We start from the raw sequence: 24,841 nt of genomic DNA, 5'->3' as shown, positions 1-24,841 counted from the left end.
AGAACCGGCGCCTATATGGGATGCTGGTGCTGCAGACCGGAGCTTTAACTCGCTAAGGCACCACACTGGCCCCATGATATTGAACACTTTTTCCATGTACTTGCTGACCAGTTGTATATCCTCTTTAGGAGAAATGTCCAGTCAGGTATAGTTGCTCATTTTTAAATTGAATTATTTGCTTTGTTTGCTCTTGAGATGTCTGAGTTCCTTCATGAAGCCATTCTTGTGGAGGACTGAGGCCTTAGTTCATGGTTGGTGCAGAATTGAATTATATACCGCTTGGTGTTGAAACCAAGTAGCTCACACTCATTTCTCCTTCCCCTGGTTGGCACAGGGAAACCTTGGCCTGTTTTTTTGATGCTTGATTTCTTCTTTTGTAGAGTCCGTATGAATCAAACCTCATTGTTTGAAACTTTTTTTAAGAGTAAAATGCAGTTGGGTTAAGCTTTAAACGTTAAATTTGGCTGTAAAACATAGTTGTGGTATCATTCAAAAAATGTTTCTAGATTTTTCCTGGTTTGTTTGTATGATGTCAAATCTCTTGACTTATTTTCCTGTCTTTAATGTGAATAATTAGATCCTCTTTTCAGATGGGAGTAGAGATTAGAACACTTGTCCAAGGTCACACAGCAGGGAAGTGGTTAAGCCAGGATCCAGGTCTCTGCTATGGCCTGGGAAGGCAGTAGAGGATGGCTCAAGTGCTTGGGTTCCTACATCCTCATGGGAGACCCAGAAAAAGCTCCTGGCTCCTGGCTTTGGATCAGCCTAGCTCTGGCCATTGTGGCTATTTGCAGGGTGAACCAGTGGATGGAAGACCTCTCTCTCTCTCTCTCTCTCTCTGTCTCTCTCTGTGTCTGGAACTCTGCCTGTCAAATAAATTAAAAAAAAATTTTTTTTTATGTTTCTTCAGTGTTTAAGTCCATGTAAATTTTTTTTAAAAGATTTATTTATTTGGGCCGGCGCCGTGGCTTAACAGGCTGATCCTCCGCCTTGCGGCGCCGGCACACCAGGTTCTAGTCCCGGTTGGGGCGCTGGATTCTGTCCTGGTTGCCCCTCTTCCAGGCCAGCTCTCTGCTATGGCCCGGGAAGGCAGTGGAGGATGGCCCAAGTGCTTGGGCCCTGCACCCGCATGGGAGACCAGGAGAGGCACCTGGCTCCTGGCTTCGGATCAGCATGATGTGCCGGCCACAGCGGCCATTGGAGGGTGAACCAACGGCAAAAAGGAAGACCTTTCTCTCTGACTCTCTCTCTCACTATCCACTCTGTCAAAAAAAAAAAAAAAAAAAAAAGATTTATTTATTTGAAAGAGTTACATAGAGAAGAAAGACACAGATCTGAGCCAAGAGCCAGGAGCTTTATCTGGGTCTCCCACATGGGTACAGGAACCCAATGGCTTGCACATCTTTTGCTGTTTTCCAAGGCACCTTAGCAGGGAGGTAGATTGGAAGTGGAACAGCCAGAATTGAACTAGGTCCACATGGGATTTCCAGTGTCACGGGTGGCAGCTTGACCTGCTTCTCCACAACGCTGGCCACCACATTAATTTTAGTTGAGTAATGTCTTAAAGAAATTTCTCAAATTAAAAAAAAAAATTATTGGGGTTGGCACTGTGGTGTGACTGGCATCCCATATACGTGCCCTAGTTCGAGTCCTGGCTGCTCCACTTCTGATCTAGCTCTCTGCTGTGGCCTGGGAAAGCAGGAGATGGCCAAGTCCTCAAACCCCTGCACCTGCGTGGGAGGCCCAGAAGAAGCTCCTGGCTTCGGATCGACAGTTGCAGCCATTTGGGGAATGAATCAATGAATGGAAGACCTCTTTTTCTCTCTCTGCCATTGCCTCTCTGTAACTCTGCCTTTCAAATAAATAAATAAATCTTTTTTTTAAAAGAAATGCTTGTTTTCATTTTATTTGAAAGACAGATAGATGGAGAGAAATCTGTTTGCCAGTTGCCAAATGCCTACAACAGCTGGAGCTGAGCCAGGCCAAAGGTAGGGGCAGAACTTGGTCTAGGTCTCCCACATGGGTGGCAGGGACCCAAGTACTTGAGGCATCATCTACTTGACAGAGTTGGCATTAACAGGCAGCTGGATCAGATGTGTAGTAGTCAGGATTAGAAATTGTGATATTATTTGGATGTGGCAGTTATTTACTGCTGTGTGCCAAATACCCGCCTATCTCGAATGATTTAAGATAGGGAACGTGAGTAATATGAGAAGCACTGTTTCTGTACTTACTGTTTACTGTTAACATCACATAACACCAAGGCAGATGAGACAATTGAACAGATTCCATTACTAATGTAGGATTCCCCATCATTGAGATAAGCCCTTTAGCAGACTACACTGGAATACTTAACTTACAAGCAGTTTTACCCCTAGGTAAGAGCAGCAATTTATGACTTCTGTTTTTATTTTCTGGTATGTTTTTCTTGGTAGGAGGAAGAGAAGGTTAGGTTGATAAAATTTTGCCACCCTTATGAATGGTCTTTCATATATGTTATTTATAAATGACATGTTTTCATTTTTTTAGAAGATTTTATTTATTCGAAAGAGTTACACAAAGAGAGAGGAGAAGGAGCTTCTTCCAGGTCTCCCACGCAGGTGCAGGGGCCCGAGGACTTGGGCCATCTTCTTCTGCTTTCCCAGGCCATAGCAGAGAGCTGGATTGGAAGTGGAGCAGTCAGGACTCAAACCGGCGCCCGTATAGGATGTTGGCACTGGAGACGGTGGCTTTACCTGCTATACCACAGCGCTGATCCCTTCATTTTTTAAATTTGAGTCTTACCATACACACAGAACTCTTTTCTTTTTTTCTATGTGCTTCATTCAATTTTTTTTTAAGATTTTTTTTTTTTATTTGATATTTGAAAATCAGTTACAGAGAGAGAAAGGTCTTCTATCCGATGGTTCATTCCCCAAGTGGCCCGAGCTGTGCCGATCCAAAGCCAGGAGCTTCTTTCGGGTCTCCCACGTGGGTGCAGTGGCCCAAGCACTTGGGCCATCTTCTACTGCTTTCCCAGGCCACAGCAGAGAGCTAGATCGGAAGTGGAGCAGCCGGGTCTTGAACCGCCGGAGCTTCAGGCCAGGGCATTAACCCACTGTGCCACAGCGCCAGCCCCAAGAGAGAAAACTCTTGATCTGCTTATTTACTCTCCGTATCCCCGGGAGCCAGGCATTCAATCCAAGACTCCTACATCTTTGGCAGGAACTCAACTCCTTGAGCCATCTCTGTTGCCTTCCAGGGTCCACGTTAGCAGGAAACTGGAGTCAGGAGTGGAGTCAGGACTTAAACTTAGATACTGCAAATGCAGGCATCCTAAGGTGTGTCGTCGCCATTGTGTCAAATACTTGTCCTTGATTTTTAAGTAGGCTTAGGTCTTGGCAAAAGGATCTCATTCAAGTAGCAAAAACTCACTGCAGTGCTGGAAATAACTTATTTGCTTGTTTCGGAGGATCACTAGTACATGGCATCCAGTTTTGGACAGGATATTAATTTGTGTATGTATTTTATGAATTAACACTTTGGGTACTTTTCTTCATTGTTTTTAGAAAGCAGGTTAGGATGTGGCTTTTTAGAGTCTGATGTGTATTTCTTTATATTGTAACTTTGTAAATTATACTTAGATTTTTTTCCTGGAAATTGATGACCAAAATTTCGAAAATAGTATAGTGACAACATTTTTAGATAATAAAAGCATTCCTAAATAATAAAACTGTTACTTTGTTTCAAACATCTCCACAGTTTAGTATCTACTACATGAGTTGACAAACTACTGTGACCACTGTACTGTGTTAGCTTTTTGTTACTACATTGAAATGATGAAAGAGAGAAATTTTTAACTCAGTTTTTGGGGGGTTCAAGTCTAAGATGCAGCAACCCCATTGGCTCAGCGTCTGGTGAGCAGTAGATGATATTGGCAGCAAGTTGCCAAGAAGGAATCAAGTGGCAAGCCAAGAAGTAGACAGAAGCTAAGCTCATCTCTAGGCCTTTATAACAATCCTCTCGGGAGAATTACCTTCCAAGGGCATGCCCCTCAGTGACCTAAGGCAATCCCATAAAGCCCACCTTTTAAGCACTGTAATTGGATTAAGTTTCCACCTTCTTAGTGCTATTGATTTATGACTTTGGGGTTTAAAGTTCTGCATGGGGTCAGGAGCCATATCATATTCAAACCATCGCAACCCCCATCTGCCCGTTTTTTTAAGTATAGTTTTGCTGGCAAATAGCCACACTCATTACATATATGTATTTGTTGACTTTGGTCTACTTTGTAGAGGATTTATCCATTAATTCCCTTGAACATCTAGATCTGAAAGAATATTTTCTCTGTATTTCATTGAAAGTAGCCTGTGAGCCTCCTGTGTGTTTCGTTTCACTTTGAAGCAAACTCCTTTGATACTGGTCTTTTCTCTTTCTGCAACAGGATCACAGAATGTGGTAGGGAAGTGATGCTGTCTGAAGGTGACACCTGTCCTCCTCTCTTCCTTCTGTCCTCTCGCTCTCTATCTTGGCCTCCTGATTATTGGGAGGGACATTAAAATGAAATTGTTCTATTTTCCACTTGGAAAAGGCAGGTTGGTGTGTGTTTGTGATGGGCGTGGGGGTGGTAGGGGAGGGTCCTGGCCTGCAATTGACAAATAAGTTATCTAGCTTTTGGCATTATGTGTTTGCAGTCAGCTTGGGGTCTTTTGAAAATCAGAAGAAAGCTGTGGAGCCCCTCACCACAGGGGGATAATGAATACATTCAGAAATACATTATTACAGACTCTTGAAGCACTCTGAAGTTAATCATTGGAGGGGCAGTAGGGTCCATAGATTCTAGGTTAGGAACCCCTGTTCTCGCCCCTCTGCTAGAAAAGAGACAGACACAAGTAGGTTGCAAAAAGTTGGAAATAAAGCTGATGTGATTTCAGCTCTGAAATTTTAAATATTCTTTACAGTTGCTTTATCTGGAGATTTTTTTAATATTCTTTGGTCAATTTTTAAACATTTAAATATAAATGAATGCGTTTAGCAATATATACTAATAGATAACTTATTGTGTGAATAGTAATGCATTGGGTATGTATACCACATACTCTTTATCCATTTATCAGTGTTTGGACACTTAAAATGTGTGGGTTTTTTTTATAATTTATTTTTTATTTATTTGAAAGGTGGAGTGACAAGGAGAGATCTTCCATCCCCTAGTTCACTCTCCAAATGGCCACAACAGCCAGGGTTGAGCCAGGCTGAAGCCAAGAGCCAGGAACCCCATCCAGGTCTCTACATGGGTGGCAGGTGCCTAAATACTTGAGCTATCATCTGCTACCTTCCCAGGCACATTAGTAGGAAGCCAGATTGGAAACAGTTTCTGAGACTCAAACCAGCACTATGATGTCGAATGCTGGCATCTCAGGCCATGGCTTAACCTTACTCTGTGCCACAACAACAACCTCTCTATATAATCTTGATTGTGACCACTTCTGATGTTAGAACTTTGAATAGACATTTGAGCTGAATAATTTATTTAGGTATTACTAAAATAAATCCTTGGTTCAATAAACACTTTCAAAACTTAGTGTTTCCAAATTGGAAAGGATCAAGCCCTCGACGCTGAACTGCGTGTGCCAAAGCACAGTGCTTAGCAAAGAGATAGTCCATTGATTGTCATGCCTGCTTCTGGTCTTGTTTGCTTTTCAGTTTTGCACAAGCCCTTGCACTTGACTAAGCTATTTATTGAGCACCAGCTTCACAATTTTGCCTTCTCAGCATATTTCTTCATTATTATTTAAGTCAACTCACTTTTTAAAACCTAGATTTGTGCAAATAATTACTGTCTGTGAAGTATGTATTTAATATACCAATTCTTTTCTGTTGCTACTTAAAAGAGCATATAGGCCAGTGCTGCGGCTCAATAGGCTAATCTTCTGCCTGTGGCATCGGCACACTGGGTTCTAGACCCAGTCGGGGCGCCGGATTCTGTCGCGGTTGCTCCTCTTCCAGTCCAGCACTCTGCTGTGGCCTGGGAAGGCAGTGGAGGATGGCCCAAATGCTTGGGCCCTGCACCCGCATGGGAGACCAGGAGAAGCACCTGACTCCTGCCTTCGGATCAGGGCGGTGCGCTGGCCGCAGCAGCCATTGTAGGGTGAACCAACGGAAAAGGAAGACCTTTCTCTCTGTCTCTCTCTCTCTCACTATCCACTCTGCCTGTCAAAAAAAAAAAAAGAATATAAATATTGGGAAGTTTGTCCCACCTGAAATCATCCTTTTTTTATTATTATTATTTTTATTTATTTATTTGAAATGCAGAGTTTAGAGAAAAAGAGAGGAGAGAGAAAGAGAGAGAAATGGAGGTCTTTCATCTGCTGGTTCACTCCCTAAATGACTGTAGCAGCTGGAGCTCTGCCCATCCTAAGCCGGGAGCCAGGAGCTTCTTCCAGGTCTCTCACGAGGGTGCAGAGGCCCAAGGACTTGGGCCATCTTCTACTGCTTTCCCAGGCCATGCCAGAGAGCTGGATTGGAAGTGGAGCAGCCGGGACTTGAACCAGCGCCCATATGGGATGCCAGCATTGTAGGCAGTGGCTTTACCTGCTACGTCACAGTGCCAGCCCCATCCTTTTTCTTTTTATAGAGTATCAGGTTCATTTTGGGAAACACTCTCTTGTGTACGGAATTTTTTTTTTTTTTTTTTTTTTTTTTTTTAAGATTATTTGAGGAGCCAACATTGTGGCGTAGCAGGTAAAGCCACCACCTGCAATGCCAGCATCACATCTAGGTACTAGTTCATATCTTGGCTCCTCCACTTCTGATTCAGATCCCTACTAGTGGCCTGGGAAAAGCAACAGAGGATGGCCCAAGCACTTGGGCGCCTGCTGCCCACACGGGATAACTATAAGAAGCTCCTGGCTGCTGGCTTCCACCTGATTCATGCCTGGCCACTGGGGCCATTGGGGCAGTGAACCCGTGGATAGAAGATCTGTCTCTCTTTGTGTTTCCCTCTCTCTCTCTGTCACTCCGCCTTTCAAGTAAATAAATAATGTTTATTTGAAAGGCAGAGAGACAGAGACAGAAAGAGATTTTAATCCACTGATTCTCTCCTCAAATAGCTGCAATGGCCGGTGCTGGCCAGCTCAAAGCCAGGAGCCTGGAACTGCATCTCAGTCTCCCACATGGATGGCAGGGGTCCAGTTACTTGGGCCATCTTCTGCTTTCACAGGCTCATCAACAGGCAGATGGATGGGAAGTGGAGCAGCCAGGACTTGATCTGGCACTCAGATATGGGATGCAGGCATCACAGGCAGCAGCTTTAACATGCATTGCTACAATGCTGGCCCCTATGCTGGGGCTTCAGGGCTCTGACTTTGAATCAGAATATGAGCAGTAGAAGCTACTTACACTTGAAAGTACCAAAGGAAAGGAGGGTCTTGGGATTGGGGGTGGGGGAAGCTTCTTGCTGAAATACCCCTTGCTTGGGCAAGTTTATGCATTCTGAGTATGAGGATACTTGGCTGCTTGCATGGCAAAGCTTGGCATCCTAGCCTTGCAATAAATGGTTGGTTGGTTGTTGAAACTGCCCAAGAACGTATGTGCGCACCCACATTCATACACACATGTGTCTCCATATTTCATACATTTTGTTTTCTTTTACAGGTTTGATCTTGCTCTTCTACCTAGTTTTTTATGGGTTCCTGGCTGCACTCTTCACATTTACAATGTGGGTTATGCTTCAGACTCTGAATGATGAGGTCCCAAAATATCGTGATCAGATTCCTAGTCCAGGTAATTACATTGCAGTTATTGTGGCTTGTTCAAAAAATTGAGTTACAGTTTACCTTCACCATAAATCTGTTTGCTACAGCAGGTAGAAGATAAAGAGTTGGGTAATGTAAAAGTTCTGTCCAGGGGCTGGCATTGTGGTGTAGTGGGTAGAGCAGCTGCTGGCGATGCTGGCATCCCATATGAGCTCTGGTTCATCTCCTGGCTGCTCCACTTCTGATCTGGCTCCCTGCTAATGGTTTCAGAAAAGCAACAGAAGATGGCCCACGGTGCCGTGGCTCACTAGGTTAATCCTCTGCCTGTGGTGCCGGCATCCCATATGGGCACCAGGTTGTAGTCCTGGTTGCTCCTCTTCCAGTCTAGCTCTCTGCTGAGGCCTGGGAGGGCAGTGGAGGATGGCCCAAGTGCTTGGGCCCCTGCACCTGCATGGGAGACCAGGAGGAAGCACCTGGCTCCTGGCTTCGGATTGGCGTAGCTCCAGCCATGGCGGCCATCTGGGGAGCGAACCAACGGAAGAAAGACCTTTCTCTCTGTCTCTCTCTCTCACTGTCTAACTCTTATCTGCAAATGGAAAAAAAAAAAAAAAAAAAAAAAAGATGGCCCAATTTCTTGGGCCCCTGAACACAGATAAAAAGACTCAGATGTAGCTCCTGGGAACTGATTTCAGACTGGTACAACCCTGGCTGTTGCAGTCATATGGGGAGTGAACCAGCAGATGGAAGCTCTCTTTCTTTCTCTCTCTGTCTCTCCCCCTCTCTCTGTAACTCTAACTTTCAAATAAAGAAAAAAAGATCTTCTATCTGCTGGTTCACTCTTCAAATGGCTCTGATGGTCAGAGCTGGGCCACAACGAAACCAGGAGCCATGTGGGTGACAGAGATCCCACATGCTTGGGCCATCTGCTGTTGCTTTTCCAGGTTCATCTGTAGGGAACTGGATCAGAAGCAGAGCAGCCAGGATTCAAACCAGTGCCCCCATGTGAGATGCCAGCATTGCATGCAACAGGTTAACCTGCTGCACCACAACACTTGTCCCTTTTTATATTTGAGAGGCATAGACAGAGAAAGCCCCCATCCTCTGGTTGACTCTTCAAATGGCCACAGCGGCCCAAGCCAGGAGCTTGGAACTCAATCCAGGTCTCTCACATGGGTGGTAGGAACCCAGTCTCTTAGACCTATAATCCTGTCTCCTAGGGGATGTTTTAGCAAGAAGCTGTAGTCAGTAGCAGAGAGCTAGGGACTGAATTCAGGCACTCCCATTATTGGGTTATGGGCATCCCAACCAGTGGCTTAACCACTAAGCTAAATACCTGCCAGCTCTGCCTTGATTGTTGCTCATGATCATTGTCCCCAAAGTGCTGCCAGTTTTTAGAGAACAGTAACGAGTAGGAGTCCAGTGTATATAATTCCAGAAAACGATGTAAGCAGCTGCTAGAGATGCTAGCAAAGGGAAGGTCCTACCTAGGGAGTCCCAGCAGGAGGTCTCAGTCTCTGTTTCTCTCTCAAGATTTATTCACGGGTTGTGGCACAGTGCCAGCATCCCATATGGGCACCGGTTCAAGTCCCGGTTGCTCTTCCTCCAATCCAGCTCTCTGCTTTAGCCTGGGCTAGTGGTGGCAGATGGCCCAAGTGCTTGGGCCCCTGCACCCACGTGGGAGACCAGAAGAAGCTCCTAGCTCTCAGATCAGCTCAGCTGCAGCTATTGCTGCTGTTTAGGGAGTGAACCAGTAGATGGAATACTTCCTCTCTCTTGCTCTCTTGCTCACTCTGACTCTGTAACTCTTTCAAATAAAATTTTAAAAAATCTTTTAAAAAAAGATTTATTTGAAAGGCAGAAGGACAGGGAGAGACAGAGTGAGCTCTTCCATCTGCAAATTCATTCCTCAGATGCCCACAACAGCAGAACCATGCCATGCAGAAGCCGGGAACTCCATCCAGGTCTCCCACATGGGTGACAGGCTGGGGTGCTTAGCAAGCTGGGTAGGAAGCAGGGTAGCCAGAAGTTAAGCCAGCTCTCTGATGTGGAATGCAGGCATTCCTAGCAGCAGCTTAACACACTGCACCGCAGTGCCCATCCCCAATTATTTTCTTGCTATCTCAATTATGTGACTTTATTACCGTTGAACACAATCTGATATATTTTAGAAATATTAAACTGTTTACTATTAGATAAATTATAAGCTGTAAAACGCACCCAAAATTTTTAAGTACACAACCTTTAACAAAATGGTTTATTTTATTTATTTGAATGACAAGAGTTTCAGAGAGAAAGGAGACACGGAAATCTTCCCTTCTCTGATTCACTCTCCAAATGGCCACAATGGCTAGGACTGGTCCTGATAGGAGCCAGGAGCTTCTTCTGGGTCTCCAACCTGGATGCAGGGGCCCAAGGACTTGTGCCATCTTCCACTGCTTTTCCAGGCCACCAGCAGGGAGCTGGATCAGAAGAGGAGCAGCTGAGACTGAAACCAGCACCCATATGAGATGCTGGCACTGCAGACAGTGGCTTTACCCGCTATGCTACAGCACCAGACCCAAGTACACAGCTTTAAACTAAATTACGGCCGGCGCCGCGGCTCACTAGGCTAATCCTCCGCCTTGCGGCGCCGGCACACCGGGTTCTAGTCCTGGTCGGGGCACCGATCCTGTCCCGGTTGCCCCTCTTCCAGGCCAGCTCTCTGCTGAGCCAGGGAGTGCAGTGGAGGATGGCCCAAGTCCTTGGGCCCTGCACCCCATGGGAGACCAGGATAAGCACCTGGCTCCTGCCATCGGATCAGCGCGGTGCACTGGCCGCAGCGCGCTACCGCGGCAGCCAGTGGAGGGTGAACCAACGGCAAAAGGAAGACCTTTCTCTCTGTCTCTCTCTCACTATCCACTCTGCCTGTCAAAAAATAAAAATAAATAAATAAATAAAAAATAAAAATAAACTAAATTACTTAAAATTATTCACCAACTGGGGGCAGGTGTTTGGCATAGTGGTTAAGATGTGCTCATCCCCAGGGCGGGGCTGATGCTGTAGTAGGTTAAGCATCTGCCTGTGGCGCCAGCATCCCATATGGGTGCCAATTCGAGTCACAGCTGCTCCTCTTCTGATCCAGCTCTCTGCTGTGGCCTGGGAAAGCAGTAGAAGATGGCCCAAGTGCTTGAGCCCCTGTACCTGCATAGGGGACCTGCAAGAAACTCCTGGTTCCTGGCTTCGGATCAGCTCATCTCCAGCTGTTTGGGAAGTGAACCAGCAGATGGAAGACCTCTCTCTCTCTATCTCTCCCTCTCTTTTTCTGTAACTCTGCCTCTCAAGTAAATAAATAAATCTTTAAAAAAAAAAAAAAAAAGGCCCTCATCTGCATCAGAGTACCTGGGTTTGATCCCTGACCCTAGCTCTTGACTCCAGCTTCCTGCTAATGAGAACCCTAGGAGGCAGCAAGTGATGGCTCAAGTAGTTGTTTTCCTCCCTCTCATGGGGAGACCTGAAATGTGTTCCTTGTTCCCAACTTCAAGCACCTGGCTTTAGCCTACCCGCCATTGGCCGTTGTGGACATTTGAGCAGTGAGATAGCAGATGGCTTAATCTGCCTCCCTGCCTGTCAAATAAACAAATAAGCAAATGCATATCAGTACCTAAAAATGTTTCATGTGTGCACACATATGTATATAGTACAAAGTTGTTAGATGTGGGGAATGTTTGGAGACTGCTGGTAAAAATTTTAAGAGTGTTTTTAAGCCCATTTATAAACCTGAATTATTGATAAATACTTTCTTGACAAGAAAAACTTACCTGGCCGGCACCGTGGCTTAACAGGCTAATCCTCCGCCTTGCGGCGCCGGTACACCAGGTTCTAGTCCCGGTTGGGGCGCCAGATTCTGTCCAGGTTGCCCCTCTTCTAGGCCAGCTCTCTGCTATGGCCCGGGAAGGCAGTGGAGGATGGCCCAAGTGCTTGGGCCCTGCACCCACATGGGAGACCAGGAGAGGCACCTGGCTCCTGGCTTCGGATCAGCATGATGTGCCGGCTATAGCGGCCATTGGAGGGTGAACCAACGGAAAAAGGAAGACCTTTCTCTCTGTCTCTCTCTCTCTCACTATCCACTCTGCCTGTCAAAAAAAAAAAAAAAAAGAAAAGAAAAGAAAAACTTATCTTAAATTAAAAGCTTTTTCTCCTCTCCTCTCCCCTCCCTTCCCTTCCCCTCCCCTCCCCTCCCCTCCCCTCCCCTCCCCCTCCTTCCCTCCCCTTCCCTCTCCTCCCCTCTCCTCTCCTCTTTTTTAAGATTTATTTTATGTATTTGAAAGAGTTACAGAGAGAGGTAGAGCCAGAAAGAGAGAGGGCTTCTATCCTCTGCTTCACTGCCCAAATGACCCCAATGGCCAGAGCTGAGCTGATCCAAAGCCAGGAGCCAGGAGCTTCTTCCAGGGCTCCCACGTGGGTACAGGGACTTGGGCTATCTTCTGCTGCTTTCTCAGGCCAATGCGGAGAGCTGGATTGGAAGTGGAGCAACCGGGACTAGAACTGTTGCCCATATGGGATGCCAGTGCTGCAAGCTGGGGCTTTAATTTGCTGTGCCACAGTGCCAGCTCCAAAAGCTTTTTCTTACAGAAAAATATGCTTGATTTTTTTTTTTTTTAAGTGAGCATGTGATTAACTTGCTCTTTATACATGGGTGTCAATTCCTGGTGTGGGATTAAATGTTGGAAGTTGCACTCCAAATTAATTATTCATATTTTAATTGCAAAGAAATGGTTTTATTGAAAGAAGAGTATTTACCTAGAGTTTAAAATGTGTAAGCCTGTTTCACTGAAAAAGGTAAACTGTATTTATGAATGTTTCCATAGAGTTGTATTTGAACGATAAAAGTGCTTTGACTTTGATTTGCTAAAAATTTTCTGGGGACAGGCATTTGGCCTAGCAGTTGGGATGTTTGCATCCCTTACCACATCTGCTTCCTTTTTAAAATTTTTTTGTTTAAGATTTATTTTATGGGCCGGCGCCATGGCTTAACAGGCTAATCCTCCGCCTTGCGGCGCTGGCACACCGGGTTCTAGTCCTGGTTGGGGCGCCGGATTCTATCCCGGTTGCCCCTCTTCCAGGCCAGCTCTCTGCTATGGCCCGGGAAGGCAGTGGAGGATGGCCCAAGTGCTTGGGCCCTGCACCTGCATGGGAGACCAGGAGAAGCATCTGGCTCCTGGCTTCGGATCAGCGAGATGCGCTGGCCACAGCGGCCATTGGAGGGTGAACCAACGGCAAAAAGGAAGACCTTTCTCTCTGTCTCTCTCACTATCCACTCTGCCTGTCAAAAAAAAAAGATTTATTTTATGGAGCCGTGCTGTGGCCTAGCAGGTTAAATTCTGCCCTGCAGTGCTAGCATCCCCTGTGGGCACTGGTTCAAGTCTCAGCTGCTTCACTTCCAATCCAGCTCTCTGCTAATGAGCCTGGGAAAGCAACGGAGGATGGTCCATGTCCTTGGGCCCCTGCACCCACACAGGAGACCTGGAAGAAGCTTCTGGCTCCTGGCTTCGGATTGGCCCAGCTCCAGCTGTGGCAGCCATTTGGGGAGTGAACCAGGGGATGGAAGATTCTCTCTCTCTCTCTCTCTCTCTCTCTCTCTGTCTCTGTCTCTGCCTCTCTCTGTCACTCTGTATTTCAAGTAAATAAATCTAAAAGAAAAAGATTTGTTTATTTGAAAGGCAGAGTGACAGAGAGAAGGGAAGAGAGGGAGAGAGAGAATTGCACATCCACTGGTTCACTCATTAAATGGCCGCAGTGTTAGAGCAGGGCCAAGCTAAAGCCAGGAGCCTAGAACTCCATCTGGGTTTTCCCACGTGAGTTCAGGGCTGTCATCCACTGCTTTCCCAGATGCATTAGCATGGAGCTGGATTGGGCGTGGAGTAGATGGGACCTGAACCAGCACTCTGACATGAGATGCCAGTGTTGGAAGCAGAGGCTTCACTTGCTGTGCCCCAGCGTTGGCCACTTCTGGCTCCTGACTCCACCCTTCTGCTGCTGCACACCCTGGGCAGCAGGAGTGATGGCTTCAGTGATTGAGTCTCTCCACCCACGTGGCTGCGTTGCCTTTCTGGCTCCTGGCTTTGACCTCAGCCAGGGGCCATTGAAGGCATTTGCCAAGTGAACCAGCTGATGGGAACACATTCTCTCTCTCTCTCTCTCTCTCTCTCTCTCTCTCTCTAATAAATAAGTAAATAATATATGTGTCTCAAAAATTTTTAAAAGCTGACAAAACTTAGAAATATTATTTGACAAGGGAAAAACGAATCTGGAAAGTACAGAGTAAAATGGCATCTTCTAAAAGTGCAGAACAGAGACTGCGCTCCACTGTGGGTAATCAGCTTCAGGAGGCTTCTGACGGATCATGTCTGAAATGAGTGAAGATTTTTATTCTCTGTAATTTTTGATCTCTTCATAACAGAATAGAAGTGGGCAGTTATTGATAGTTTCAGTATTCCTGGGAACATAATTTTCCATGTAATTTACTGATACCTGCTCTTTTAGAAATAAGAATATGGAGTAGGAGAAAGGGGAATTGGATATAGTTAATTTCCTCTTTGTCCCTTATCTTATCTCTTAGGACTTATGGTTTTCCCAAAACCATTGAGTGCATTGGAATATACATTCAGTGCGTCTGATCGAAGCTCTTATAGAGGGTATATTGAAGACCTTAGGAAGTTCCTAAAGCGTAAGTATATTTTCTTAGGTAAATGATTTTAGTTATTATGTGAACTAATACCAAATTATGATTACTTTTTAAAATGTAATTCTTAGAATCTGTTGTGCCTTTTTTATCCCCTCCTGTTGAACACAGACAACTGAGAGGATGTGCGTGTAGATTTTATAATTAGTCTGACTTAGAAATATCTGGGCCTGAGCCTAAAGGATAAGTTGATTTGATTTTTCTGTTCTGTAATAAGTACACTAAGTTTCTTGGACACAATATTTATGTCTTCATTAGAAATAAAAATTTGATTAATAGAGAAAATCTGTATTGTATAAAAATAATGCCTGTGAGTATTTGGATGTTTGGCATCCAATGTAGTACTTACGTGGGAAGCAGAATGTTTATCATTTTAAAAATACATGTTCATGTCTTACTTGAAATGTATGAGTTGTGAGTTTTTCAGTTACCAGTTTACAATGTTCTTTAATAGACATCCTTGCCCATTCTTTTCTCCTCTTTTGCTTGGTCTGCTCAGTCATGGGAATGACACTAACACTCACGTGAGTAGTCGTCACATGCCCTGGCCTATTGCTTCTTGCTCACCTCCTCATAGCCACACACAGCTGCAGTTCCTCCCAGAAAGAAATAGGGCTCCATTGCTGAAATCATTGATGAAGGCTTTCCTGACACAACCTTGGGTCCCTCTAGTTTGCTCACTTAATTTTCCTCCGATATTATTCTGCCTTGATGACACTTCCAATTTACTGATTCTTTTAATTTATCTCAATCCCCCCCCACCCCAACCTCCTCCTTATCTTGCTTATTTGTTTACTTATTTTTATTTATTTGAAAGGCAGAGTAACAGAGAGAGGTGCTGGGGTGGGGGCTTGTTCATTCCCCAAAGGCCTGCAAGAGCTAAGGCTAGGTCAGGCCAAAGCCAGGAGCCAGGAACTCCGTTGGGTCTCCCACATGGGTGGCCTGGACCCAAGTACTTGAGACATCATCTGCTGTCTCTCAGGGTGAGCATTAGCAGGAAGCTGGATTGGAAGTGGAGGCAAGACTCAATCCCACACACTCTGATACAGGCATCCCAAGTAGCACCTTAACCTGCTGTTCCACAACACCCCCTTATCTAGCTTATAACTCCATAGTTTTTCATTTTAGTTTTGCTTTTGTCAGTAATCTGAAAATCCTTTCTGTTCAGTTTATTTGTTTTTAGTCCTTTGTGATAGAACCTCTACTCTTGGATTAAACCAAATGATTCTTGGAATTCTCTTTATTTCTTGCTTCTACTGATAATAGAAGTTCTCAGGGCTTTGTCCAGATTGCCAGTTAGCAGCAAAACAAATCTGCAGTCAAATGAATTTGATGTGTTATGTTCCTCCTGCCCCGAGGGGACACCGCCCTTTCTGTCACCCAAGGCTGCCTGTACAGCTCCTGCTTTGCCTGCCATACCCTCTCACCTTCTCAAAACCATTATGCTGGCCAGTGCCGCAGCTCACAAGGCTAATCCTCTGCCTGCAGCACTGGTACCCCGGGTTCTAGTCCTGGTTGGGGCGCCGGATTCTGTCCCGGTTGCTCCTCTTCCAGTCCAGCTCTCTGCTGTGGCCCGGGAAGGCAGTGGAGGATGGCCCAAGTGCTTGGGCCCTGCAGCCACATGGGAGACCAGGAGGAAGCACCTGGCTCCTGGCTTCGGATCAGGGAAGAGTGCCAGCCGCAGCGCACCTGCCGTAGTGGCTATTTGGGGGGTGAACCAACGGAAAGGAAGACGTTTCTCTCTGTCTCTCTCTCTCTCACTGTCTAACTCTGCCTGTCAAAAAAAAAATAATAATTATGATGTTCATTCCTCCTCCTGTGTACCTAGACTCTCCCTCCACTGGAGTCTTCTATCAACTTGAAAAAGTCTTTAATCCCTTCCTATCTTAAGCCAAAAACTATTTTTGATGCAACATGATCTCTTAGCTATCCTCCTGAGTCCCTCTCTTGCTTGTGGCCTGGGAAAGCAGTAGAAGATGGCCCGAGTCCTTGGCCCCTGGATCCACGTGGGGGACCCGGAAGAAGCTCCTGGCTTCAGATCGGCACAGCTTCAGCTGTTGTGGCCATTTGGGGAGTGAACCAGCAGATGGAAGACTTCAGTGTCTCTGCCTCTGCCTCTCTGTAACTCTGCGTTTCAAATAAATGAATAAATCCTTTAAAAAGTCAACAGTGGGGCTGGTGTTGTGGCATAGTGGGTTAAGTTGCTGCTTGAGACACCAGCATCCCATATGGGTGCTGGTTTCCATTCCAAATGCTTTATTTCCAATCCAGCTCCCTGCTAATGTGCCTGGGAAAGTAGCAGAAGATGGCCCGAGTTCTTGGGCCCCTTCACCAACATGGGAGACCCGATGAAGCTCTTGGCTCAACCCTGCCTATTGTGGCCATGTGGGGAGTAACCAGTGGATTGAAGTTTCTCTCTGTCCTCTTTCTCTGTAACTCTGCCTTTCAAATAAATCAATAATCTTTTTTATTTTATTTTAATTTTTTTTTTGACAGAGTTAGTGAGAGAGAGAGACAAAGGTCTTCCTTCCGTTGGTTCACCCCCCCAAATGGCCGCCATGGCTGGTGCGCTGTGCCAATCCGAGCCAGGAGCCAGGTGCTTCCTACTGGTCTCCCATGCAGGTGCAGGGCCCAAGCACTTGGACCATCCTCCACTGCCTTCCTGGGCCACAGCAGAGAGCTGGATTGGAAAAGGAGCAACCGGGACTAGAACCCAGGGTGCCGGTGCCACAGGTGGAGGATTAGCTAAGTGAGCCGCAGCTCCGGCCTTAAATCAATAATCTTAAAAGGAAAAAAAACAACAACAACAACCTTGGGCTGACGTTGTGGCAAAGCAGGTTAAGCTTCTGCCTGTGCCGCCTGGCTTCCCAAATCTGCACTAGTTTGAGAACTGGCTGCTGCTCTTCCCATCCAGCTTCCTGCTGATGTGCTTGGGAAAGCAGTGGACCCAAGTGCTTGTACTCCTACACCCACACAGAAGAAGCAGCTTCAGGCTCCTGGCTTTAGCCTGGCCCAGCCCAGGCCATTGAGGCCATTTGGGGAGTGAACCAGCAGATGAAAGATATCTCTCTTTCCTCTCTCTGTTTTTATTTTATTTTAATTTATTTTACTTGAAAGTCACAGTTACACAGAGAGAGAAAGAGGGGCAGAGAGAGAGAGGTCCTTCATCTGCTGGTTCACTCCCCAGTTGGCCGCAACAGCCGGAGCTGCACCTATCCAAAGCCTGGAGCCAGGAGTGGCTTTACCTGCTACACCACAGCGCCGGCCCCTCTCTCCTCTCTCTGTAGCCCTGCCCTTCAAATAAATAAAAAATAAATCATAGTAAAGAAAAGTCTGTGATAAAAACAGTAGTTCTGGGGCCAGTGCTGTGGCACAGTAGGTAAATCTTCCACTTGTGGCGCTGCCATCCCATATGGGTGCCAATTCTAGCCCCAGCTGCTCCTCTTCCAATCCAGCTCTCTGCTATGGCCTGGGAAGGCAGTAGAAGATGGTTGAAGTCCTGGGGCCCCTGCACCCACGTGGGAGGCGGGAAGAAGCTCCTGGCTTCGGATTGGTGCAGCTCTGGCTGTTGCGGCCATTTGGGAAGTGAACCAGAGGATGGAAGACCTTTCTCTCTGTCTCTCCCTCTCCTTTTCTGTAACTCAGTCTCTCAAATAAATAAAATCTTTTAAAAACCAAAAGAAAACAGTAGTTCCCTGATACACTCCTGTCTAGCTGCAGTCAATGATTTACTTGGCAAACTTTTTGTTGAGGGCTGTTCTGTGGCAAGCACTCATCTAGATTCCAGCAGGGAATAAAAGAGCAATCCTATCTTCATGGAGCTTATTGTCTAGTGATGTATTAGATGATAATACATGCTGTGCAGGAAGTTAAAACAGAGATAAAGGCGAGTTGGGGAGCATTGCCGTTTTCAACAGGATATCTGCAAGGCCTCAAAGAAAACCCTTGAGAAGAATCTGAAGGTGTAAAGGGACCTAGCCGGGGAAATGTGCATCTCAGGAAGGAGGAGGTGTGGGGCTGCTAGGCTGCTATGTTCAGTGTCCATCAAGGAAGCCAGAGCGGTTGGATGGTATGAGCTGGGGGAGAGCTGCAGGTGGCTGAGGCAGAGCGAGAACTAGACCCGATTGTGTCGCTCCTCAGAGGCCACGGCTAAGTTCTCTGCCTTTTCCACTGACCAAGGTGGAGGATTTTGAACAGACAACATGTTGTAACTCAAATTTTTAGTTATCCTGGCTGCTTTTCAAAACTAGACTCCAAGGAGGCAAGTAGGAAAGCCGGTGGGGAGCCAGGGACCCACGTGAGTGGTGATGATGGCAGGGAGCAGTGCAGCTGAGGAACGTGGTCTGGTTCCGGGGACATTGTCAGTAGTGAATGACCTCATGCTTTTGAGGGTTTTCTCTTACGGAATTTTCTTCTGTCTCTGAATATTATACTTTATCTGCTGGTTCATGAATTACCATTTTTATGTATTGATTTATCACTTAGTGATTTCTTATTTATCACTTTTAATTATTGATGGATCAGTTTTATACATTGTCTTTACTTTGCTCACATGCCTCAGGCCTTCTCCCGTCTCAATTCAGTTGTAGCTGATTTCAGTTTTTATTTTCGTTCTTGGTAGCCTTGTTCTGCCTGGTGTTTGTACCTTACCCTGTCATCTGTTGACACTCTCTTCTAACTCCCTTATTTGTAAACTGTCATTTGAGGTATTCTCTTGAGGCTCTTTTCTGGAAGACTCCCTTCTAGAGACTTCCCTGTTCCTGTCTCTGTGGTGATGACTGTGTGACCTTGTGCTCCCAGCTTTTCCTTTAGGGATATCTCATTGCTTTCTGTAGTTGGAGCCACTGCTTCTTGGCCCCTGCCTTCTTTTGTCTTAACAACTCACTAGTTTTGAGGGGGTAAATTCTGAAGCAACTTTTTAAGAAAAGAGACATGAAATGTAGATCTTGAGTCTTTCCATTTCTGAGAACAGCTTAAATTCTGCCTTTATACTTGATAATTTAATTTTGCATAGAATTTTAATTCCTTTGAGTTTTTTTTTTTCTTCGAAGTTTTTTGTTTTTCAGCTTTCTGTATCTCGTGAGGGTTCTAAAATTTCTGTCTGGATTTCAGTGTCTAAAATACTGTTTTGTTGGGACTCGAGTCTTTTTGGGATGAGGCTGAGGTCCTTCAGATTAGGGGAATTCCTACTTTGATCATTTCTTTGATCGAATTTTCTGGTCCTCTGTTTAGAGCTATTGTTTCAGTTGTGTGTTAGACCTCTTGTTTTTCTGTTTTTTGCTTTATTAAACTTTGGGGGAGATTTACTTTTAACTTTGAACTCATTTTTTCTTTTAGTTTTTTTGTTTTGTTTTAAAGATTTATTTATTTGAGGCCGGCGCCGTGGCTCAACAGGCTAATCCTCTGCCATGTGGTGCCGGCACACCGGGTTCTGGTCCCGGATGGGGCGCCAGATTCTATCCCGGTTGCCCCTCTTCCAGGCCAGCTCTCTGCTATGGCCCGGGAAGGCAGTGGAGGATGGCCCAAGAGCTTGGGCCCTGCACCCGCATGGGAGACCAGGAGAAGTACCTGGCTCCTGGCTTCGGATCAGCGCGATGCGCCAGCCGCAGTGCGCTGGCCGCAGCGGCCATTTTAGGGTGAACCAACGGCAAAAAGGAAGACCTTTCTCTCTGTCTCTCTCTCTCACTATCCACTCTGCCTGTCAAAAAATAAAAAATAAAAAATAAATTAAAAATAAAAAAATAAAAAAAATAAAGATTTATTTATTTGAAAGGCAGAGTAAGAGAGTGAGCGGGAAAGATAGAGATCTTCCCTATCTGGTTCATTCCCCAAATGTGTGCAACAGCTGGACTGGGTCAGGCTGAAACCAGCAGCCAGGAGCTTCATCAGAGTGTCCCACATAAGTGACAGGAACCCAAGCACTTGGTCCAACATCTGCTGCCTCCCAGGTACATTAACAGGAAACTAGATCCATCTCTTTCCTTTAGGGTCTTTTTTTTCTGATTATGTTGTTATTTTAGGCTTTTCTTTGAAGCGTGGGATTCTTTGGTTACTCTGGGATTGTTCCCATCATGCTTCCTACAGGGAATATTCATAATCTGACCATTTGTCATCCCACTCCTTGCACCCAGAGCCGTTCTGCATGGAAGTGGAAGTAGCAGAATACAAACATGGCTGCTGGTGAACTAAGCTACACCAACTGGTCATATGCAGTAGAAGCCCTTAGGAAATTTGGTGAAGGATTTGAATACTTAGAAAAAAAGAAATGATGAGTTTTGTTGTAAAGGTTCAGCCCTACCCTCCAGAATGCCTGAATTATTCTTTGCTTTTAGATGAATACATAGCTCCCATGATAACCTAGATTTTGATAACTTGATAATGACTGTCTTTTTTCCAGTGTAAATATCTACATTTCCTTTTAAAGGCATTTGATTTCAAGTTCTGGTTGGATTCATTTTAGGTAGCCCTTTTGTTGGTACCAATTATACCTAGACACCAATACTTCTTATTGAGATAGTATTACACTGTTTCTTTCTTTAATATTTATTTTATCTGTTTATTTACTTTATCTTTATTTTATCTATTTGACAGAAATCTCCATCTACTGGTTCATTCTCCAAATGCCCACAATAGCCAGGGTTGGGCCAAACTGAAGCCAGGTCTTCCACATGGTTGGCAAGGATCCAAGTACTTGAACTATTACTGTTGCCTTCCAGGGTACACATTAGCAGGAAGATAGAAAACTGAAGCACTCCCGTATGGGATGCAGGAGTCCCAGGTGGCATCACAGCTGCTACACCAAACGCCTGTTCCATCATATATTTTTTTAAGACTTAGTTATATACTTGAAAGGCAGAATTAGAGAGACAGAGATCTTCCATCTGCTAATATACTCCCCAAATGGCTGCAGTGGCTGGTGCTGGTCTGGGCTGAAGCTGGGAGCCAGGAGCTTCTTCCAGATTTCCCATATAGGTGGAAGGGGCCCAGAAACTTGAGCTATCTTCTACTGTTTCCCCAGGTGCATTAACAGAGAGCTGGCCCCAATCATATTTTAATTATTAGTGAATATATCTCACTAGATTAAGGTTTTTGAGGGAAGAGGCCACAACAGGCTTGTTCATTGTTTGCCACCTCTGTCTAATGCTGTACTAGGTACAAAAACAAATCCTGTATTATATGTTTCTCCTTTTAGTCCTCATTTTTATGTTCTAACCACTTTACCTCTTTGCCACTTTAAAAAAATTTTTTTTTAATTTATTTTCATTTTGTTTGAAAGGCAGAGGGACAGTCAAGAGATCATCTGTCTCTTTTGGTTCACTTTCCAAATGCCTGTAACAGTCAGGACTATGTGAAGCCAAAGTTAGAAACCCAGAACTCAGTCTGGGTCTCTCCCAAATGGCCGCCACGGCCGGCATGCTGCGCCGATCTGAAGCCAGGAGCCAGGTGCTTCCTCCTGGTTTCCCATGCAGGTGCAGAGCCCAACCACTTGGGCCATCCTCCACTGCCTTCCCGGGCCACAGCAGAGAGCTGGACTGAAAGAGGAGCAACCAGGACAGAATCTGGCGCCCCAACCGGGACTAGAACCCGGGGTGCTGGCACCGCAGGCGGAGGATTAGCCAAGTGAGCCACAGCACTGGCCCCTAAGTAGCATCTTAATCACTGCATCCTCCTTACCGTTTTTGCCTGCTCTCCTTCACCACTTTTGAATCTATCTAGTTACCTACATCTCTACTAAAAACTTCATTCTCGAAGCCAGCATCATCTCTCATCTGGGCTGCTTTAACAATCTCCCCCACTGATTTTCCAGATCATCTCACTTGGCCTTCTGGACTCTACCCCACACTCCACATTATAGACGTAACATAATATTTTATTATTAAATAATAATGTTGTGTCAGACATAACAAATATTTCATACCGTATTTTCACACCGTGTTTGCCACTTCCCCTGTCTTAAAGCATTTTAGTGGATTTCCATTGCTCTTTGGCAGAAGAGCCCTCTACAAGTCTCAGAGTTCGCTGACAGCCTCTAAGACTCTGTCATCTGGCTACTGCCTCCATCTAATGCTTCCTCCGACTCTCCTTAATGTATACATACCCAGCTACAGCCTCAGCTCGGTCACACTCCCCTTAGTATAGGCTGTCCCAGCACCCTCCGTCGTCATATCCCCACAGTTGTGCTTTTCTGCTTACTTTCCCACTAGCCTCTCTGTTCCTTGGGCAGCAGCAACACCTTTGTATGTGCTTACCATTGTATCTCTTGGGTCAGTCACATAGAAGGCATTCAGATAATACTGTAGCCAAGGCTGGTGACAAGAGATTGATTTATAATCCAGTTTATGTGGTTGTTGAAATGCAGTAAACTAGAATACTAGATAACTGTAAAAAGTTAAAGGGACAAATTTAACACTCTTTCCCTGAACTTGTCTGGTAATTAGCATTGCTGGTTTATCTTTGAAGAACATTGTCCAAAGGATGATCTATATTCCTGGTTGTGTTTCCTATCTTTTTTGGCTGACCTTGTACACATATGTGTTTCCTTTTTAGCATACACTTTAGAAGAACAGAAGAATCTCACAGTCTGTCCTGATGGAGTACTTTCTGAACAGAAGGGTCCAGTTTATGTTGCGTGTCAGTTTCCTGTTTTCTTACTTCAAGCATGCAGTGGTATGAGTGATCCTGATTTTGGCTATTCCCAAGGAAGCCCTTGTGTTCTTGTGAAAATGAACAGAGTACGTACATCTTTCACCTCTGCTGCCGCCTTTTTCTAATATCCTCTGTTAAGAAGCTGGCGACTGTTTTTAGGTCATTTTGGTTATTGCCTTATTAAGTGTTATTTCATTGGGGGTAGCATGCTTAAAAGGCTAGCAGTGATGTTTATTGATCTTTGGAGAAAAGTTAATTGAACAAACAGGATTGGTTCCTAGATTAATCGTAGATCAGGGAGTTAAAGTAGCTTCAGTTTTTCCCTTTTGAATATAGCTATGTACATTTCATCATAGGTTGATGCTTTCAGGGGCAAGTATTCCGGTTGTCGTACTTAAAGCATGATTTTGTTAAGGTGCAGTGCTTGTCTTTGAAGCCTGTGTTGTAAAAGCGTTGAAAATTCCATGATGACTCCATAAAGTTTTGACTTACTTAATTTTTCCTGAATGTTAGCAAAGCATAGCTTTATAGTAAATGTATATGTAATTAAGTAATGGCAATATAAATAAAATCACCTTCTAAGAAGCTCAGTGGGATGTTGCTGTTGCAGCCGAATTGGCAGCATTTTGCTGTTTTTCAGGAGGCTTGAGTTGTATGGCTCTCAGCAAAGCATGATCTCATGTGTTCCACATGACAGTAATGATGGAATAGGGTTGCTGTGCAAAGAAAGATATTTTTCTTGTGATGAAGGGACCCCAACACCTGGGACTTGCTGCTCTCCAAGTGTGGCAATGTGGAGTTACATCATGATACAGTTTTCCTTTCAAGGTCTGCAGGCTGTCTCTTCAAGAGTGAGGTCTTTCCTGGTCATTTAGGTAGGGCGGCATCTTAAACTGATGTAGATCTCTCAAGATCATGAGTTGATGTCAGAGAGGGCTTCAAAAAGCTCATGGAAAAATAATTAAGATATGTTTATTTTGGTACCAGATATTCAAATCCATGCACAGTTTTTTCCATAAGGTCACCATTGATAAGCAGATTGCTACTATCCCTAATAAAAATAATATTTGGATCTTCTGAAGTTGGCGCTGCTAATTAAGGAGTTTTTCCTGTAGAGAGAATCAGCTGCCTGAATTGTCCAGGCTGACACCGCTCCAGCCTCTCCTCCCATCTTCTCGGAAGGCTGAGGACAATGACAGTCTCCGGGTTATCCCAAAGCAGCCTGAGATCTTCTGAAACATTGATACAGGGTAGGAGCTCAGCAGATGATTAGTGGGATGTTTCAACAAGATTTTTTTAAACAATTAAGAATTGAGCTTAACAAAGTAAACCAAAAGTAATGTGAAACTATATGATCTAGTTTGTAAGATGGAATTGTTTAACTGTGATGCCTTTGGCAATCCCAACCTGTTAGAAGTATCCACAACGTATAGATTCTTGAAAATCTATTCCCAGTGTAAACCTAAGAGGTATACTGCTTGCCTCATAGGACTAAACCTTGTGACACTTCTTTCTCAGGATAGTTCTTTTTAATCACTGGGGTCAGAGACCAGACCTGCTGTTGGGATGTGACTGTGTTGGGCTAGACAGTATTAGCCACATGGGGTCAGTTATGAGGTGTGTGTGTCTAGCCTAACAGGGGGTTTAACCCCAGTAGAGTCCCAAATGCATGGAAGAGGCTAGTTATTGCCATTGATGTTATTATTTAAGCTATAAACAATACTTGTTTTTGTAAGGAGTA

At 45.0% G+C, this 24,841-nt stretch overlaps 1 protein-coding gene across 2 annotated transcripts in view; it reads left to right on the top strand.

Annotated features, from left to right (window-relative positions):
* Positions 1–24,841, top strand: part of ATP1B3 (ATPase Na+/K+ transporting subunit beta 3) — a 56,118-nt gene that overhangs the window by 21,916 nt on the left and 9,361 nt on the right. Inside the window, exons 2-4 of one of the 2 annotated variants that reach the window (XM_062213893.1) lie at positions 7,633–7,761; positions 14,332–14,439; positions 23,002–23,186. In XM_062213893.1, the coding sequence (XP_062069877.1) occupies positions 7,633–7,761; positions 14,332–14,439; positions 23,002–23,186 (422 nt within the window). The remainder of the gene's footprint in view (positions 1–7,632; positions 7,762–14,331; positions 14,440–23,001; positions 23,187–24,841) is intronic. The other variant, XM_062213903.1, reaches the window with a different exon arrangement.

This window comes from Lepus europaeus, chromosome 2 (genome assembly GCF_033115175.1).
Source record: "Lepus europaeus isolate LE1 chromosome 2, mLepTim1.pri, whole genome shotgun sequence".
NCBI lineage: Eukaryota > Metazoa > Chordata > Mammalia > Lagomorpha > Leporidae > Lepus > Lepus europaeus.
The sequence above is the reverse complement of the archived record's forward strand: the minus strand, read 5'-3'. Positions and strand labels throughout refer to the sequence as shown.